The sequence below is a fragment of the Thamnophis sirtalis genome, unplaced genomic scaffold (assembly GCF_051295495.1).
Source record: "Thamnophis sirtalis isolate CommonGarterSnake01/CBP01778 unplaced genomic scaffold, rThaSir2_p1.2 scaffold_6, whole genome shotgun sequence".
Taxonomy (NCBI): Eukaryota; Metazoa; Chordata; class Lepidosauria; order Squamata; family Natricidae; genus Thamnophis; species Thamnophis sirtalis.
The window spans coordinates 53,552,452-53,574,119 of record NW_028261386.1 but is presented as its reverse complement, the minus strand read 5'-3'; the positions used below and the strand labels follow the sequence as shown (position 1 = coordinate 53,574,119).

The 21,668-nt window shown below is 38.3% G+C and overlaps 1 protein-coding gene across 1 annotated transcript in view; it reads right to left on the bottom strand.

The window, feature by feature from the left end:
• Window positions 1–21,668, bottom strand: part of ALK (ALK receptor tyrosine kinase) — a 659,766-nt gene that overhangs the window by 115,485 nt on the left and 522,613 nt on the right. Inside the window, exon 9 of the mRNA XM_087718714.1 lies at window positions 10,105–10,274. Coding sequence (XP_087574840.1) covers window positions 10,105–10,274 — 170 coding nt within the window. The remainder of the gene's footprint in view (window positions 1–10,104; window positions 10,275–21,668) is intronic.

The window sequence follows — 21,668 nt, the reverse complement described above, 5'->3', positions numbered from 1 at the left end:
GGCCAAGGGGCACCAGGGCTGGCTTGCCGCTGGCCTTCCACGTTGGCCCACGCAGAAGGCAATCCAGCCCTTTCAAAGTCATGCCGGCAGTTTAGAACTTGCCCGTCATTCAGCGAAACATATTTCGCTGAATGGCGGCCAAGGGGCACGCTAAAGTGCCGGCATAAGTTTGAAGGGCTGGCTTGCCGCTTGCCTTCCACGTCGGCCCGTGCGGAAGGCAATCCAGCCCTTTCAAAGTCATGCCGGCAGTTTAGAACTTGCCCGTCATTCAGCGAAACATATTTCGCTGAATGGCGGCCAAGGGGCACCAGGGCTGGCTTGCCGCTTGCCTTCCACGTCGGCCCGCGCGGAAGGCAATCCAGCCCTTTCAAAGTCATGCCGGCAGTTTAGAACTCGCCCACCATTCAGCGAAACATGACTTTGAAGTGCTGGCTTGCTTGCCGCGTTTCTCCGGAGCGCTCGGGCTCCTTCTCTGGGCAGAGTTGGAGCCTATCCTCCACCTCCTCCCAACAGAGGGGCGCCCTAAAAAAAAAAAAAGAAAGGAGCCAAGCCGTTCCAAAGATGTGAAGGGAAGCAACGCAGCTAGGCGGAGTGAGGGAGCTTCGCTTGAGATGACGAGGCTCTCCCAAGCAGAGCCCGCCTAGCTGCGTTGCCCACACCCGCGGGGATTCAAGGAATCCGGCCAGATACCTTGAATCCCCGTGCATGTGGGCAACGCAGCTAGGCGGGGGGGGGGACTCCGCTTGGGATGCCGGGTCATGCTGTTGAAGACGCGCTGGACGTGGCAGGGCAGGGGCCCGTGGCCGGGAGCAGAGCCAGCCACTGCTGCAGGGATTGGGTGCCGCAGCAGCAGTAATTCCCAGTTGGGACTGGGCACCCTTAACGTAGCAACCCTGCATTGCTCGTAATCTTGAGGCACCACGCGAAAGGGCCAAACACGGAGGAAAGGAAGGCGCGTCGGGCATCCAGATCGCAGCGAGGAGAAGGAGGAGGAAGTAAATACAAGTATAATAAATACAAGTATTTATTATACTTGTATTTATTATACTGTGGATTTGGTCTGCATCAACCTGCCGCCTCCCCTCACCAGGCAAATCGCGGTGAAAACTCTGGGTGAGTCTCCGCGGAGAGCTTGGCGGGCAGCTGGCTGGACTTCTAAGAGGTGGGGGGGAGGAGCGGCAGCTCCTTGAAATGGAAAAAGGCTTGCTTCCCCCTCCCCAATGAGACGCCTTCCACGATAATAGGAGAGGAGAGCTAAGAGAACAGGGCGGGGGTTGGGAGAAGGCATGGGACCGGGCTCCCAGCAGCAGCAGCAGCTCGGATTTGCCATTTGAGAGAGAGAGAGGGAGGGAGGAAGGGGGAGAACGCGAGTGTGTGTATCCCTCCTTTCTTCAGCCCAACACTCTAGCCCGGCTTGGCTCCCGCTTCGTCTCTCCTGCCTCTTCGCTTCTCTGTTCGATTGTTGAAAGTGGGAGCCAAACCGGGTCATTCCTTCCAAGAGGCAAGTTTCCCATTGAATGACTTCTCCCAACCCCCGCCCCGTTCTCTTAGCTACGTTCTGCCTTGTGATTGCTGTCTCCAGGCTCTCCTCTCCTATTATCGTGGAAGGTGTCTCATTTGGGGGAGGGGGGGCAGGCCTTTCTCCATTCAACAGATCCAATATACAGAGTTTTATTTTTTGGCCCTAAAAATATTGTCACTGAGGATGACAGAAATTTCTTCATCATTGCTATTGGCCTCAAGTAGCAAATAATTAAACATGGTTTTTAGTGTACTTAGTTAGCTATCTGCTTTTTAACATTACATGGTATCAGTTTCAAGAATGCATGCAATCCTGAAAATTTGTAACAAACTTGTTGAAGGGCCTATGAAATATTTTCTAGTTTAGTGTAGAATAAGTATTCTTAATAAAAGAAAAAATCATTTTTATTTAATCAATTGCATTCCTGTTTATAATGGCATTAATTAACTAAACTGGAAATAAATCTATGTTTTGCTAGAGTTTTAAAGTTAAAAAACCTTACATTTTGTTGCTATTATTTTAATCAGAGTTTTGCCAAGTGAAATTATATAATGGTTCCTCATGTCTCTGTAATTTTCTAAATCTCATCCAGAAGTACCACAGAATCTGGCATTTTCAGCAGAATGATGCTGATGCTAATAAAACATCCTGATTTTTGGTGAAAGGATGGAAAGAGGAAGGAAGGAGGAAGCCAGATCTAAAGAGCAGAAAGACAGAAGGCAGATAGGCAAGAGGAAGGAAAGAAGGAGAAAGAATGGAAAGGAAGGAAGGCTAGAAGGAAGAAAGAGGGAGGGAGGGAGGGAGGGAGGGAAGGAAGGTGAAAGGAGGAAGGAAGGAAGGGTACTTCCACTTGTAGGCCTGGGACTGAATGCAGGAGGAGTCTCTCCATAGGATCAGCTGCTCCTCTGATCATGGTCTATGAAAATGTTACTGCCTGCCTGATGCAAATTTAGACAGATGGTGCTTTGGGCTGCCCCTCAAATCCCCCCTTTACTCCTCCCCCTGTAGAATTCAGCCCCCTGAGTTTTGCCTTTGAGGGGCATGTGTGGTTATGGCGGATGGCAGAGTCAGCTGGAGGTTGAGAGGGGATTGGGGCTTTTGTCCGCCTGTGGAGTTCTCCCCATGGACAGGATGGGATGTTGGCATGAAAGGGATCCGGGCACAATCTCACCTGTTCCAAGTAAAGTTGCCTTTTGCAATTGGCTACCGGTAATCCTCGACTTACGACCAGGATTGATCCCCCAATTTCTGTTGCTAAGGGAGACGTTTGTTAAATGATTTTTGCCTCATTTTGCGACCTTTTATTGCCACATTAAGTGAATCATGGTGGTTGTTAAGTCAGGAACATGGCTGTTTAGTGACCAAAATTACAATGGCATTGAAAAAAGTGACCGATGACCATTTTCACACTTAGCGACCATTTTCACACTTAGTGACCGTTGTGGCATCCTCATGGTTACGCGATCAAAATGTTGATGTTTGGCAACGGATTCGTATTTCTGATGATAGTTTGAAATGGTGACAGTATAAATTATTGCTGGTGTATTGCTGGTGTAAGAGCCAAGGTGGCGCAGTGGTTAAATGCAGCACTGCAGGCTACTGCTAGATCAGCAGGTCAGCGGTTCAAATCTCACCGGCTCAGGGTTGACTCAGCCTTCCATCCTTCCGAGGTGGGTAAAATGAGGACCCAGATTGTTGGGGGCAATATGCTGACTCTCTGTAAACCGCTTAGAGAGGCCTGAAAGGCCTATGAAGCGGTATATAAGTCTACTGCTATTGCTATTGCTATTGCTATTGCTACTTAACAATGGTTTTTAAGGATTTCTTTTATTTATAGAATACCTTTTTTATTATTTTGGGGGGATTTTTACTTTTAAATTGTTTATAAAATGTATTTACTACAAGAAATGTTCCTTTTTGCAAATGTGATCTTTGCAAATCTTTGTGATGCAATATGTTCAGACCAGGTTTATGTGTCTCAAAGTGGCTGCTATTCTATGGGCAGGCCAGGTTGGTGCAAGGCAGCTTTGCCAGATTTGGTGTGTTTCACCCTCATTGAATTTTATATCGTATAAAGAATGGAAGGAGGAAGGAAGAGAAAAAAGGAGGAAGGGAGTGAGTGAGGAAAGAAGAGGATGGAAGGAGGGAGGAAGGAAGGAAGAGAGGGAAAGAGCAGAAGACAGATAAGGTGAAGGTAGATAAGCAAGAGGAATGAAGGAAGAAGTGAGGAGTCTCGAGGAGGGGGAAAACATTTAGTGACCAAAGTTACAATGGCATTGAAAAAAGTGACTGATGACCATTTTTCACACTTAGCGACCGTTGCGACCATTTTTCACACTTAGCGACCGTTGCGACCATTTTTCACACTTAGCGACCGTTGCAGCATCCTCATGGTCACGTGATCAAAATTTTGTTTGGCAACAGATTTGTATTTATGCTGGTTTCAGTGTCCTGGGGTGACCTTTTGACAAAAAAAATTTTTTTTTTAATCAAGCCCCCCCCCCCCCCCCCCGGTCAAGGGTGTCCCTCTTTTCCAATCTGAAAATCTGGTCACCTTACAGATAACAACATATGTATTTTAATCTTGATCAAGTAAACATCTTAATATTTCTTCCCTTTGTTTCGAACAATTTTGATCTTTAGTCCAAATAATATCCTAGAACTTGATTTCTTTTCACTTTTTCTTTGCCCCTTCTCACAAAATTCTTCAAAACTTCAATATACCTCTTTTGTAAATCCAATATAGGGAAATTATCCAGATCACTCTCTTAGTACGTTATTTGTATATCTCTTTTAATTATTAAGACATCATTCCAGTGGTGTATTAATCATTAAGCAGACTAAGCATGTGCTTAGGGCACCAGGCCCAGGGCCACCACAAAGTTGAGAAAGAAAGAAAAAACCCAATGAAGATTTGTACAGTATGTACAAAGGAGGGGGCACCAAGATTTGTCAGTGCTTAGGGCACCAGTGAACCTTAATCTGCCACTGCATCAGCCAGTTTCTTTTGTATGTACAGTGTAACATCTTTTTCCATGTCATTCTTGTTGTCTGTTATTTTTAAATTCACTTTCAATTCAATCTCAACCTTGCCATGTAAAATCAGTTCCTTTTCTATAACAATTTTTAAACACAATCTGTAGCGACAGATACTCTTAACATTAACTTCTGAGTCTATTCTTTAAAAATATCCTTCAATATGGCCAATGCTAAAATATTTTGCAACCTCTTGAATAATTTTAACTTGTTTTCTTGGAGTGATTTTGACAAGATAATTGCATCTCTTCTAAATCTCCATTTCAAGACTATGATAGTGTGCTGGTGGAGATCCAAAACTTTAGAAATGATTTTGAAACTTTGTCTAGAATTATAGTCAGCAATAACTATTATTTGACTATCATAAAATTATTTTGAGAAGGCATTAGATCTTTCTTGTATTGTTATGGTGAGAACTGTGATAAGGGACCCAATATTTATGAAATATATATTGGGCAGGGCTGGCCAAAATCTGCCTCTATTGATGAATGGAATATTCCTATAACTACCCCTAGTTTAACTGAACTGATATTCTGTATATAGAAATAGACTATGATAAAGCAGAATAAAATATGGATTAAAAATATAAGAATGAAGACATAGAATAACAGGGACAGTTAGAAGTTGCTTAAAGGAAGTGTCACCATTCACTAACCACAGGATGTTCTAGCCAATGTCCCTATGTCAAAACCTGTGTCAAAAGTCCAAACCACAAAGTTCAATTAAAGTTTGTTAATAACACGTAAGCCATACCTGAAACAAAAGGAGAAGTAAGACTCTCATCTCCTTATAAGGTTTTCTCCTCAAGGTAACCACTAAGAAATGTGTTAAGTATTTCCGTGTTGCAATGCTTTTGGGAATTTATAAGAACGCGTGCTTCGATAATGAAGGTTGTTCAGAACTTGCAATGCTAGCCATTTCGCTAGCTTTCTGGACCTGGCTGCCAAATAAACTTTCCTGTATCCTGAGAAGTCTAAGCCTGTCATTTTCTGCAACAATATATTAGACTAAATTCTAATAACTTTTTGTGACAAATCTATGCAAAACTTGAGGAAATCCTAGAAGAGGTGAATTCTTTTCCACAAAATTTGTATCTGGATGGGAGATCTAGGCTGCAGGTTAGATGGGGAATCCATCTAAAAATCCACAAATAAAGCAAAAGTACTGAAAAAGCATTGCAAGAAAATTGCATAGATATTCTCTGAAATCACCCCTAGCTGAGTTTGATTTGGAAAAAAAGATTTACAGCATTTGATGGGTGTAAGATCCATATTGATAATTTTATAATCTGTTTCTCAGTCATGAGAGTCCATGAGAATAGAAATGTTAAAAATTGTCCAATTAAATATAAATAAATTTATACACCTATACAGATATAGTTAAATGGAGGAGGAAAGAGAAATAACCCAATAGTTTTACTGTAAGACTTCTCTGTTTTATTTCTGCAGGCATCTTAACACCATGTTTATACCATTCAAATAGTTCTGCTGATTGCTTCCCACATTCCAGAATTCCTTCAAAAAGCTTGCTTTGAATGATGAAGATTGTTTTAGAGCTCTCTATAGACCACATTAAGTTTCTAAGAAAAAAGATGAATATGAAACAGCATCTATATGATAATATGATAAAGATGAATGAATTTGCATTTGACCATGCAAATACTTAGAAAGAAAGCACAGAATGTGAGAGTCAGAATGGAGTCTCACAAGTGAAGTATATGAGAATGGATAGGGTTTAGGGGGAAATTGTTACCTTGGCAACACATAAATGATGCTAGACAAATGAATTTTAAAAAGCTACTGAAAAATGGAAGATAACTAAAAGAAATGAAGCCACTACATCTTACTATGGAGGGCAGAGGCAACAAAGAACAGGAGGCAATGCTAATAGTTTTATATCATACATTAATTTCATATCCACAACAGAATGCTTTTTGTATTAACCCACACTATGCTATGCTATGTCAAGAGTCAGGAAGATGAAATATATTTTCGGCATAGTATCTCCACCAAGGCGCCCTTAAAATTATATGCATTGTTTTTAACCTGAATGAAAGAGTTAAGGCTGAGACACAAGCAGTAAATATATTATTTGCAACAAAGACTTAAGCACTCAGAACTTTCTCATGTTTTTAGTTTAGCATTGGGGAAGACAGCTAGGAATATAGAGATGTTCCTGAAACAAATAAACCCCTCTGTGATTTCTAAAAACCTTTTCTCTTATAGAGAAAGTAGTGAACATTATTTATTTATTTTTATTTATTAGATTTCTATCCCACCTTTCTTCAACTCTCACTTGGGGCACAAATGACCAGACTCATATTGTCATATTCTGGACATACTATGTGAAGACCTGCTCTTTTGAGAAGTTGATATATAATGCAGAGAAAAGTGAAAGAAAATATGGAAAAAAACAGCAAGATGAATGGATCCAATTACAGTGACATTACTACATCATTAGAGACCTGAACGGCCAGAATGGGGAGAGGTAATCCTAGGGAAGGTTTATCTGTTTGGTAACTTTGCACCAATTTTTTAAAATAACTTTTTATTACATAAACATTAAAAACATTGGACATAGTGCGACATTTCTGGCATAAACATTTCCATATAGTGATTATATCTTATAACAATTACATTTATATCCATTACATAGGTGTGTGTAGTCAGTCAGATTACATATCCATTGATCCTTTCTTATATAATTACTAATCATACAGTTACATATCCAATTCCTACCTATCATATATTCTTAATACCATATTTCCCAATTCTTAATTTGTCTGTGTTTTTCTGTCCTGACTTTTTTTCCCTCCTTTCTAACCATTGATACCATTTGTCCCAGATTTCATGATATTCCGTCTCACTCTGGTCTTTGAGCTCTAGAGTCAGTCTGTCCATTTCTGCGCAAGCCACTATCTTATTATTTCTTGTTCCGAGGGAGTCTCTTTATTTTTCCATTTTTGTGCAAAAACCAGTCTTGCTGCTGTTAAAATATGCAGCATTAAATATAAACCACTTTTTCCATGTTTTTCTTTTGTGATCCCTAGTAGAAATAATTCTGGCCTCAACTCCATCTTTTGATTTAGCATCTCTTCCAAATACTTTCTTATCTAGCAGTTTGCACCAATTTGATGGCACTTAGTCAGAATGTTCAATTAGGTCATTGGTGGATATAATATTCTTTTCTCTGATTTTTCCTCATAATAACCTTGTGAGGTGCAGAGAAAATGACTGGCACTTTTTAATCCAATACACTTCAGTGGCTGAAAGTAGGCTTTGTCAGTGCTATATCTTAATTACTACATCACACATATTGATGAATATCATCAGTAAGAGATGGAAGGAGAAAGATACCTGATTGGTTAGAAGAATTTTATGTTAGAATTATCTGTCAAATCTTACTGGACGTTCATACATGAGCAAGACAAAAAATATGAAGGAAAGGGAGTGGGAAATGCAAATTTGGGAGAAACAGCACAAAGTATAAAAAGACCAAAATAGCCATTAATCTACTGAAACTGCAATCCCATGGGGTACACAGCCAGTAAATCTGTATTAGACTTTGTGACAGGCTAGGCAATACATCTTGATTCTCAGAAATGTCATCTAGCATTCAGGAATTTGCTGCAAGAGAAGTTCACAGATGCAAGACAACTAGATAAGTGGTTTTAATGCAGACAAAATAGAAGCTGTGCAATATACGTCTCCTACAAATCACAGAAAAACATATGTTCATTCTTCTTTATTCTATCTATCTATCTATCTATCTATCTATCTATCTATCTATCTATCTATCTATCCATCCATCCATCCATCCATCCATCCATCCATCCATCCATCCATCATCTATCTATCTATCTATCTATCTATCTATCTATCTATCTATCTATCTATCTATCTATCTATCTATCTATCTATCTTTCTATATCTATCTTCCATTTTAGTTTACATTCTTGGCCTCCAGTGGAAATTATATACATTGACAGTTCTTTCTAGCATGAGAACTATTAGTCCCCATCTGTTCAGCTGTCATCGGTACAAACTGGTTTGAAAGATGTTTCTTCCCAGCCATTTCTGCTCAGCTGTTAAATTTACAATTTACAAATAAAGCAGACATTAAAGCCTTAGATCTCCACATTATCTCATTGAAAGAATAATGCTTTCAACACAATGAATCTGTTCCTGGAATACTTAACCACTCAAACAAATAAGGAACAACAGCAGTGTTGAACATTTCAGCCAAGCTTTCCTTCTCTTCAGCCACTTGGGGAGGGGAGATGTAAATGTCCCAAAGATGACAGAGGCATCAGAGCATCAGATTTTTTTAAAAAAGTGGATTGGGATTTGATTTTCATTTAATGATATTGTTTGTGGAAGACTTTTGTACAAGGTACAGAGTTAGATGTTTTGGTTTCCCAAGGGCTAATACTAAATTATTATAACTTATTATTTTAAAACAACAATATGTTATGAGTAACAATTGAGAGCATTTGTCTGTGTTTTATAAAATAGGATGTATTTTTATAGATTTGAGCATTGACAGACTGGTGAATTGTGTGACAAGACATGTGCCTTGGGGGGTTCTCTAGTGCCATATATTTAGCAGAGACTCCAATAGCTAATGCTTTTAAGTCTCTTGTATTCATTCTGTGATCAAAAGAATATCTACTTCATTTCTGCTACAATGTGTCTATGATTTCAATCCATTTAAAAACCTGTGCAAGGCAGCAGAAAACATATCTTTTGTAAGACCCTCCAGAGGTGCATCATATGCTAAAAAGATACTAAGCCTCTCTCCTGAAGTGACTGTCTACTGTATATTATTTTTCAGGTCAAGGAAGCAGTTTTGAACTGAATCATCATGAAACCAGTCACTGGCTCAAAAAGAACCTCCCTGCATTCATCATCAGCAGGCAACAAGAACAAATAAAGAATGAGCTATGGGCAAGCATGTCTGATGCTCTTCTCCACGCAAAGAGGGAGGAAAAGGAATTGTTCTGAGAACAATGGCAGTAGAGAAAAAGTTATATTTTCTGTCTCTGACTATGTTAAATATTGGACAACTAAGTAGATGAAATTCACTTTTTTGGGTGGCTAGAAAACAGAAGCCAAAACAGAAAATAGAGAATGTAAATATATGGTGAATGTAAATATATGGTGATATAACTACCGTTATTATATTATAGGACAAGGTAAAAGCAATAGGAAGGCAATGCAGAATGGAGAACTATAAAGGCTAAATTTGAAAGCGGATACAGAAGGCTGCATAATTACTTTATATTGTTATGTATGTTTTGTGTTTTGTTTTTTCTTGTTTTGTTTTTCTTTCTGTTTTTAAAGATTAAAACGTTCAATAAAACTATTTTAAAAAGAGAAATTCACTTTTTTTTAAAAACCACACTTTTTTCAAATAAAAAAGCTTAAATCTGAATTTAAATGAGAAAAACTTAACTGGTCTTAATACTTATCAGCAGTTTCAGTCATTCAACAGTCATTCAATGCTTCAATGTTAAATGACAAAGGAAGAAGCATGATATATCCTACCTGTCAAAAATGTCAGGGAGAGGTCTGATCATCTTTTGCCATACTCCCAATCCTTTCTGGTCATTCAAGTGCCAGAGCTTTCTGCTCTGCTCTTTTCCAGTCTTGTTCTCAACAAGAATGAGGGAGACATCTCCAAGCAACGTACCTTGGAGGAGCCATGATATCTGAAGCTAAGAGAGGAAAAAATGTATGCAAAATCAATTAAAACAGCATGCTAAGAAATAGCAACTATCTGAATTATGTCAAATTAATCATGTTCACCATTCATTTAATCAAAAAGAAAAGCAACTTAGAACTAAGGAGAAATTTCCTGACAGTTACAGTGGAACAATTCATCGGTGGAACAATTTACCTCCAGAAATTATGGGTGCTCCATCATTGGCGGTCTTTAAAGGATTGGACAACCATTTGTCTGAAATGGTATAGGGTTTCCTGCCTAAGTAGGCGGTTGGACTTGAAGACCTCCAAGGTCCCTTCCAACTCTTCTCTTCAAAGCATGTACTATGAAGAACTACTGAAAAAACTCCTCCAGTGGTTGCATGTGACTCGCTCCAAACTGTGCTCATTCTCCCCTCCACCCAGAGTAATCTAATGTTGAGTTTCTATAAAAGTTTCACATTTCCTGGAATATAAATGCCACTTCCTTTTCTTATATACCTTATTTTACACAATAGAGATGCAGTAGACTATTTTGGTAATCATTTCTGAAATGGCTTATGCTGGTTTCAATACTTTCTCAGCCACTTAAAGCTAAAGTTATAACACTTTAGCCTTGAGCTCCATTTTTATTCCTTCTGTATGCCATATTGTGGGAAATAAGCATCGGCATCCCACTCTGCAGCTTCTATATAATCTGGCTGGTTTGGAAATCAAAGCTCTGCATTTCTTTCTGGACAGTATAAGAGTTTACTTGTCTCACTCCAACTGATCTTAGAGCCCCTTTCCATATTTACTAAGACTATTTCAATTGCAAGCTTCATAGTGATTTCCAATGTTACATTAATCACTTCTAAGAAAAAAATAAACCCACCACCAACAAAAGGTAAAAACGTAGTTCAACAGTACACAATTCAAAGTAAAGCCGAAAAAGTGGAATGCTGAAAGAAAGGGATATTCACTTGTTTGTTGGAGTCAAAAAGAAGGAGTTGGCTGTAAAATGAATTTGCCAATGTTGAGGTTATTGGACCAAGCTCTTCCGTAGCTCCCCTTAAGGTGGAACAAAGTCTCATCAAAAGATATGATAGAAGGGGGCATGTTGAGACTTCCTCAAGAGAAACACTTACGGTACATATTTACTGGCAAGACTGAATGCTTCGCCTTTTCCTGAGAAGTATATGATTGTTTAGTGCCAATGCTTCTAAGCAAATGATGGACTAGAATAAGAAATCCATCATATCATGCAGTAACTGAATTTTCTGTACTGTCTTCAGAGTCTACTTAGTAGACTGCATTATAATAGATTAATTTAGAAGATATACTGGCCAGTTTAGCACTTTAATTTAGAAGATAAACCCCATTGGCAAATGCTAAACTTGAACTGTACCACCAACCAAGAATCTAGGGATAAGGTTGGGTTCAGGTGCATCGCTAAACATGGCTCCTTCTAGAGGGATGGACTGGATCTTGAATAAGCACCTGTCTAGGACTACAATTAGTTCCATTTGATCCAGACTGATCTTAAAGCACATTCAATTTCCATCAGTGTTAGATAAGTATTCAGACCTCATATTTTGATATGATAAAAGGGTAAAACAACAACAACATAGTACTAGCTGTTATTTGCATAGCAATAATGCATGACTTTATATGGCATTTTCCATTAATTTCATATAGACCTTAAACATCAGAGGAGGTAATATGGAATTCTAAATGTTTCCATTCATAGCATTCATTGCTTTTCTCCCCTTCATAGTATCTTTCTAGGTACTTTTTAAAAACCATTCTAGCTTTTCTAACCCAGAAATTTTGTTTGTGTATGTAGCTGTAACTGTACTAGATAAATCTTTCATATTAATATTACTTTCACATAGTTCAATTCTAATTTTCCGTTATATATTTTAGTTATTGGGCCGGCTTTGTTTAGTTCTGGTATCAGATACTACATCCAAGCCTTCTGTGAAATCTCTGTCATCAAATACAGGGCGCTTACTATGCTGGAAGACTTCTCAGCTCAGCTTAGCATTTAAATATGCCTCTTTTTCTAAAATGTAGATTAATATTCATATGGCTTTTTTTAAATAGCAAATCCCCCCCTCTCTCTAGACATGGTTTAACAACTACATGTTAAAATATACAGAGGTTTGTTTTCTATAGTGAATAATTTTGTATTCAGGCAGTGGTAGAGAGAAGTACAAAGAATGCAGTAAGAAGGTATTGCCAGCAATTATATAGTTATCTCTCTTGATATTAGAAAAATTGGTTTTATCTTTTCCCCTGAAGGTTATTATAAAATTTTCAATTATGTTCCAATGGTATTTGGATTTCTATTAATTAAAATACAATACACCAAAGTAGTCTAACTGATTTCACTTAGGTTTAGAGTAACCAAGTCCCTCTGTGATCTTTTTTATTCTTATATATAAAATCCCTTCCTAATGCTGTTATTTGCCATTTTAAAATTGGCTTCATTTCATACTTGAGAATGAAATAAAACTTTTGCAATTTTGGTAAGTCTCAATAAACTGCAGTATAAATTTGCACGTGGTTATATAAATAGGAAATAGAAAAAGGACAAGGAATTTACAAATTTAAAATTCTGAAAATTCAGGAAAGTACAAACATTCAAAGAAACAAAACAAAAACAACAACCCTGAACAATATTAGAATATATAGAGGTTTATTATTATCAGTATTGAAATTATGTTTAATAATAGTAACAGTTGGATCTTTAAAATTATCTAATCCTTTATTATCCTAATAGTTACCCTAAACCCATCTACAGCTTTGCCTGGCCTGGAAGACATTTCTCCCGTATAAAGTTTGCTTTTAGTTCCTTTTTTATTTTTTATGGATTCACAAGCAACCGATTAATTAGAACAGGGATATGGGATATTTAATTCTCCTAGTATGGATAAAATAAAATTTGAAAATCCTTGATATGTATTGGCTGGACTTGCTAAGAGTTGTAATACAGCATTATCTAGAAGGCCACACATGTCCCACCTCTGCATTAAAAGATAAGCTGTTTTTGCCTATTTCCACAGAAGCATTCCATGATGTGCTTTTCACTTTTTCTGGCATTATACAGTAGCTGAATTACTAAGCAGAGCATAGAGTTCAACTGTAGAAATGGATTACTTCCCCAGCTAAGTATGCTCATTAAAACATTAAACATTAGAAACGAAACATGGCAAGTCACATTAACATGCACAGCTTGAACAAGGAGCCTGCTGATAAAATGACTAACCCACATCTCCATAAATTCATTTAGCCAGTCTTAGGGCTCTTCTGCGTGACCTGCTAATTGCAGGCAAGCAACACTTCAGTGGTCATTTATGATGCCATCTTCAGCTCTCCTCTATCCTGTTGAAGAGGCAGCCTGCAATGATGCCCTTGGGCTTTGCTTTTAAAATGGTATTTTTTGACCTTGCACCAGCATGAGTGCAGGTATGTTTTTTCTCTGCTGTTCTTTAATTTGATCTAGGCAATGTCTGAACTTTTATTTGCTAATATACAGAGCTGCCAAAATATTCCCTCCCTTATGATTATGGGTTTCTGTCCTTTACATTTACTTCCCAAATATTTACATGTAAGAAAAGGGACATGTCCTTAAATCCACAGCTCTTGCTGTATCAGGCAAGGCAGGTTTGAGGCATTTTGTGGGACTATGTTTGACAAGTTGTGCTCTGAAAAACAAGTTCACTGACTCTATCCTACGTGCAACCACTGAAAGAATAGAAACTGGTCAGAAATGAACAATAGTGCACTTACAATACTATATTTTTTCTTTTAAGAGATTCCCCACTAGGCCAATGAAACATGACAATTTTCCTTCTCCAGGTGAAAGGGAAAGTTTTCCTTCTGGCAAAAGTGGTTTTGATTTGGTTTGGTTTATTGGATTTATATGCCGCCCTTCTCCCAAGGACTCAGGGCAGGGTACAACATTAAAAAAACCCACATATTACAAAAGTTCAAAAAAAAAATTAGATAGAATATCCCAAAAACAAACCCAATTAAGATTAACAATAACATTTTTTTAAAAAATTCGATTAAAATTAACAATAATCAATAATTTATTTTGTTTTGTTCAGGCCAGGCCGGCTTGCTGGAAAATCCAACTTTTTAGGGCACGTCAGAAGGACTGGAGGTCGCAGTGGCAGGATGAAGGTTAAAACTGATGCAAGTAGGGGGTTGTGTAAAGGTGTCCAGGCATAGTCTTCTACATATAAGAATGTAGAATAGAATAGAGTTGGAAGGAACCTCGGAGGTCTTCTAGTCATGCTCAAACAGGAGACCCTATACCATTTCAGACAAGTGGCTGTTCAGTCTCTCCTTAACAAGTTCCAAAGAGCCAAGGTGGCGCAGTGGTTAAATGCAGCACTGCAAGCTACTGCTAGATCAGCAGTTCAGCGGTTCAAATCCCACCGGCTCAGGGTTGACTCAGCCTTCCATCCTTCCGAGGTGGGTAAAATGAGGACCCAGATTGTTGGGGGCAATATGCTGACTCTCTGTAAACCGCTTAGAGAGGGCTGAAAGCTCTATGAAGCGGTATATAAGTCTACTGCTATTCCAGTGATGAAGCGCCCATGATTTCTGACGGCAAACTGTTCCACTGGTTAATTGCTCTCACCATTGGGAAGTTTCTCTTTAATTCCAGGTTGCTTCTCTCTTTGGTTAGTTTCCAATCATTGCCTTCTGGTGCTTTGGAGAATAATTTGACATCCCCTTCTTCTTTGTGGCAGCCCTGCAAATATTGGAATACTGCTATCATGTCATCCCTAGTTCTTCTTTTCTCTAATGTCACCCCTAGTTCTTCTTTTCTCTAGAGTAGCCAAACCCAAATCCTGAAACCATTCCTCATATGTTTTAGTTTCCAGGCCTTTGAACATCTTAGTTTATTTATTTATTTATTTATTTATTTATTTATTTATTTATTTATTAGACTTATATACCGCTTCATAGGGCTTTCAGCCCTCTCTAAGCGGTTTACAATTTTTTTAGCAAATTGAGTCAGCAACTTGCCCCCACAGTCTGGGTCCTCATTTCACCCACCTCGGAGGGATGAAAGGCTGAGTCGACCTTGAGCCGGTGAGATTTGAACCGCTGAACTGCAGATCACAGTCAGCTAAAGTGGCCTGCAGTACTGCATCCTAACCACTGCGCCACCTCGGCTCCTTGGTTGCTCTTCTCTGAACTTTTTCCAAAGTCTCAACATTTTTTTTGTACTGTGGTGACCGAAATTAGTTGCAGTATTCCAGGTGTGGTCTTACTAGGGTTTTATAAAAAGTGGGACAACAGTAAAAATAACCCTGCCTCATGACCAGTAACTTTATGTGTGTTGGGAACCTAACCTATCTCCATTTAGGTCAGTACTGTTGGTTCTACTAGAAGGAAATAGTTCAGAAGATATTTGTGAATCAAATCTTTGTAAGCTAAAGCCCTGACCCTTTTTGTCTTCTGGAAGGTTGTTAATACCTTCTGATTCCCCAAGTGTTAGGGCCAGGATGTCAAGGAAGACCAATGAATGCATGTTGGTTTTGTAACATAATTATATAGTGCCTTTTTTTTTGTAATGGATAATTTTTAATTTTGGTCTGGGAAATGTTTTTAATATATTTTTTGTAACTTGATAATTTGCCATGCATTGTTATATATTTAAGATGAGTGGCCCATGGAGTTTTATAAATAAATATTGTGAGGTGGCAACAAACTTTATTCAGTTTAGGAAGCCATTATGGTGAAGAAGGAATTACATCTTTCATTTCCAATCACAGATCAACTTCTCTGAGGTGACAATTAAATTGAATGTATGATTGAATTGTGCTTGAGATGGGAAACCCCATGGTTGGCAAGGAAGCTATAAATTCCTGACTCTTTCTGCAAACACTTTTCCTGTCCATGGAGATTGAAGAATTGAATCATCAATAACTGGAATGGTTTGAACACCAGTTCAGCAATGATCAAAAGCTCATAAAGGGATCCAGCCCCGGAGGAAGATAGATGAATAGAAACAGGATCCTTCTATAGATCAATTTGAAGCACAGGCATTCACAACTCACCTGATATACAAAATATGCAATGTGCATTTCTCCCTCAAGTTGACTTCAGTTCAGTAGACCATCTAGTTTATTCAGCAATGGTTTGTCATTACCTTTTTAAAGAATACTTTTCTGAAAAAAAAAAACCCCTAGTTTTTTCCCTGCCTATAGTATTTCCTGGTGGCAATACATCCAAATTTCAACCAAGTCCAACCCTATTTAACATTCAACATCAGGTAGTTTTACGTGACTGAAACTTACATTTCAATATTATTTAAATTAATCATGAAATACACACACAGATTCAATATATATAAAACATACAGTATATTTCATTCATTCAATGGATACTAAAAAAGTGAGCTTGGCTAAGTAGACACAGGCATTTATGAAGGGAGGCTAAACTGTGTATTTTTTTTTTCCTTTCAGTGTGCCAGAAAGCAGAGAGCTGATATTCTCCTGCCAATTCAGAGCAATGTTGGTGCTGTATGTCTCTCAAATTATGTTGGCTGACAATATTAAAAGCAAATCATGCCAACTTCCTATTGTTCATTGCCTTTTTGTTTTTCTGGATTATCATTACCCACTGACTACCAAATGAGCATTTTAAGGGCTTTTTCCCCCTCCCCTTTTTGTGGCAATTCAAAGAAGGAAGGACCGCTAGGTTAAATCCACAGAGCCAATTGGGGTGGATTTTTCTGCTGTTGCAAAATTTCCAGTGTTTGAACTGACAACCTGAGAGAATTTTGGCAGGGATTCAAGGCAGCTTCTGGCTAGCACCCAACTCTGCCCAACAGGAAGAACTGCAAGCTAGTATAGCAGACTTTTTCAGAGACTGACAATTTTGCTACTCTATATTACAGACCTTCGTTGCCCATGATATTCCCTCCTCTGACCTTGAGAAGAAGTACATGTTATGTATTGAATATACAGTATATAGTTGTGTTAAGTCCTACTAAAATAAAACTAACCTTTAGATGACCCTAACTGTTAACTTCAACTGTTTTGGAGGGACACGTAGAACATTCATATTTGGGTGGGCTTCTTCAAAGATTATGATTGATTAATGCCCTGTGGGCCCAGGGTATAAATTACAGACATTGTCTGCTGTTCCTCAGTTTTAGTTTAAGTCAATAAATGCTGTTGTAGCTATGTTGGTCTGCTTCTTGCCTACTGAAGCACACTGCACAATATGCTTGAGCAAGAAAGGACCACAAACTTCTTGATTCAACAAATATGTTAATGTCTTAAGACATTTATTGAGTGTTTTCCTTCCTTAAGCTATGCAAAATCTCTGGTGGCATGCAGAGCCCCCTCTGAGGGCACATGCACCATCACCAGCTGCTTTTCTGGTTTCCAGCTGGTCTTCATGGGTGCTGGAGCACCAGAAAATGGCCTGAAAAACAGCCTAAAAACAGCCTGGTTTTTGGGCCTTTTGGGCCTGTTTTTGGCCCCAAAAATGGTCTGGAAAATGGCTCAAAGTACAGCCTCAAAAATGGCCCAAAATGGCCAAAAAGCACACATGCACACACATTCTGGATTGGGCACTTGGTGCCAAAAAGGTTCACTATCCCCGATCTAGTACTTTTTCCCTTCTTGGCCAGTTCTTTCCTTATGGCCTGAGACAAAAATGTGGATCCTTGAGTTCCAGCATGGAACATGTGAGTTCCTTAGAAGAGAAGAGAAACAGTTGAAAGCTCAAAAAATATTAATTTTTTGATCTCACTTTTTAGGCTTCTTACTTAGAAGCCTCTGATCCAGTATGTTCTAGTTGTAACCCAAACACAATATTGAAGAATATGCAAGTTTCCAGCACCACTGACTTTATGGTTGCTGGGCACCCAAGTCTTCCAGGCAATCCCTAATTTGAGTTGGAGACAGGTCTGAGGGTGCTGCTCAGAGTGACAATCCAGACAACTATGTACTCAGGTATGTAGGAATCACAACTGAATCAAGAGAGTGGCAGAAAGTTCTGGCCTATCTGAAAACCCCGAGGCCGCATTCTTTCCTCACCTTATTATCCAAAAGGCTAGATAGAGACCTAAAGCCTTTGGTAAATTGGAAAGGATGTTTTAGTTTGCTCACATCAGCTGCTTGGATGAAAGAAATTATTGGCATCCTATATGGGAGCTCAACATATTTGCAAAAAGCAATATATGAGACTGTAATGAACTGGCTCCGATTAAATTAGCTGGTATGCTTCCTGAATGAATGCCTTTCACTTTTATTTCTCAGCTCCTGAGCTCTGCAGTAGAACATTGTGAGGCAGGCAGACATGCTGAGTCCAGCTGAACCGAACAAGAGCAGGCAGTCATCTGCCTGCCTCGAATTCTGATGTCCAATAGGACTGGCATTCCTTTCATGTATGAAATCTTCAGCGATGGTAGATGGCACGCTCTGTGTGATGAAGCCGGAAAGCAACTTCTACTACGTTTTAAAATAACTGATAAAATAAGGCCATTATTTCTGGCTTTTCCCTTTACTACAAAATGGCTCCCTTGCCAGGAATTTTCATGAAACGAAAGCCAGAAATTCTATTAGGAATGTAATTACCCATCCTGAGTGGACAGTGACTCATCAATGCTTTGACAGCTTAACTGATTCACTAAATAGGAAGCTGCATAATGAATTAGGAGATGAATCCATTGTTTCAGTCTGGAGTTAAAATAAATCACACTAAAGGATAACTACTATAGCACCAATATTTACACTGAAACCCTTGGCATTTAACCAGACACAAGATGTTCCTTAACATAACAGCTATAAGCTACAAAATCAGATAGATTCTTGACTGTACGACATTCTTAGAAAAATGTACAGTATAGCCAGAAAGTTAATTTCTACATAATATAGAAATTATTACACAGTAAATGCATACAAACTTTTAGCTTCTTTAGGACATTTTATACCTCTGTGATATCTTCTATTGCAGATAGTTACTATCTATACTATCTATGATAGTAGGTATAATCTATTTAGTAGATAAGGGGCAGGGTAGTTACGCAAATATAGTATCTACTAAATTTGTGCACTTACTACCCTGCCCCTAAAGAGACTGCTTTCATGACAATGTTTCTGAAAGAGGGCAGTGCTTTACTAAGCAGGAAATAAATAAACAAACAAATAAATTTTCCTATTTTCTTTCCTTAGAAGATAGGAAATTAAGAATTATCTTGGATGGATGCACTATTGGTAGAAGTAATGCTAGAGGAAGAAAATATGCAGCATCAACAATAATACTTCATACAGTTTATAAGATTACAGTTTCCACCTGAATGGGATTCAGATTCTCTGTTCAGAGAGTTCATATCTCTGCACTACTTAAGCCATACTTGATTTAAAAACAGCACTCTATATGATTCATATATGCAAAAGAGCAATGGTTTTTCCTTCTCTCCTCTAGCAGAGGTAAAACCATACATAGAAAGGAAGACTATGATTGTTGATTCATAATTCTACTCTATAATTCTACTCTATCCAGCTAGAGGCTGAAGCCACCTCGATTATCTGTTGGACAAGAGATTAGTGACCAAAGAACTATGAAGTTTGCCTTCTAACAATAATATCCTGATTCAGTGATGACAGTTCCGTGTTCATAAAACTTTTGGGGAACTTTAATCATATGATAGATATATGGAAGGTGAAATAGCACCTGCAATGGAATATATTTGACACTGAGCTAACATAAATTTAGATCATTCAATTTCCCCTGGGACAGCAAGGTCAGAACATGTTTTATGGGAAGAAGGATGAACACATCATTAGGATCACATATTTTGCTGTCACTTTCCAATGGAAACAATTTTTGCCTGATGGAATCTCTCAAAATGAGATATATGACGATTCAACATGCAGGAAACTCCTTCTCTGATCTATTCACATTTTTGTTCATATTGAAATGAAACTCCTTTCAGCATTGTGTTTCTGGAAAGGGATGGCAATGTCATAAGAACAGCATTTTAAGGTTTTGGTTTTGGCCAAGCCTTGTATATTAAGGCAAATTAATCACAAAATTGTAAGCAGATTGAATTTCAGTGAAATAATATGATTCTGTCTAAAATGGAATATAAATACTGTACATGTTCAGAGTAAAAATATTGTTTCCAATGCCTGCAACAAATACGTAGTTTCTGTCACTTATTGTAGCTTCAGCAATAGAAGAGGATAAAAGGGGCTGGAGGAAACCTAGTCCAATCTCCTAAAGCAGGAGACTGTACCATTCTGGATAAATGTCTATTCATTGTGGACAAAGTTAGAGGAGTCTTAAACCATTTTGGGATTATAATCCTTTCTTGGAACTGCCTGTTAAAAATCTCTTTGAAGTTTTAACTGGTTCAGGGTTCAGTTCTAAACGTTTTTGCCTAGAACTGCAAGGATCTATTATATCCTGTGACATTTGTGCCACAGAGTAGCACCTTGCTGATACCAAGAACTGCTGATTTATTCTATGCTTGCTGACTTTTTCATCCAGGAAGACAGAATGTGCGGCTTGGTGCTACAATGTATCAAGTGATCATAGACGGCACTATGACAAATATCAGTTGTTAAAGGTGCTTTTATTAGCAATGCTCATATCCAGAAAGCGGAGATTTAGACCATTTTCTGATCCTTCCATGGAGTTGCCTAACTCATTCAGGATTTGGTTCCTAGATGTTTGCAAGAACTAGATAAACAAAGCATGAAGCTGAGTGTAGGCATTAATCTCTAATGTCCAAAATGGCTTAGAATAAACTAATCCAGCTAGGTATGAACCTTTTATGCATTAGAACAGTTGTCAGCTTCAGAGTAAGATTTCTTAGTAATGGACGAAAAGAAAGTTTATTTTCAAATGGTAGCTCCATATTTACAGATCCTACCATAGTTTTATACACACAGACATCTTCCTGACTGACACCTTTTAGGTTGGTTTTAAAGGTTTAAGATTTCCAGTCTCTTTTTATATAAAAGTATGCTAAATATTTCAAGGTTAGAAAAAAAATCTAGTTTAAAATAGGTTGTTCCAATTTTACAAGATTGTTCTGACCATCCCTTAAGTGTTTTGACTCAAAATGAAGTCATTTGAAACTCAAAACACTTGTATAATGAGAGTGGTATTGGGACTCTCCTGGCAAGATTGGGAGAGCTGTTTAGAATTCAAAATAAGCTCCCACCTGAGATTCTAGACAGATACTGCCAATCAAAGTAGACCATCATGAGCTAAACAGTTTTCCCTAGCATAATGTGACCTCCTGTGTGTTCTATTCTATGGATAGAAGTATCAAATCTCATTTTACATTTATTATCCAATACTAGGATTTAGGACAATGTTTCTCCTCCCATCCAAAATGTGTTGATTTGATAGGATCCAAATACGAAGCAAATGCAATC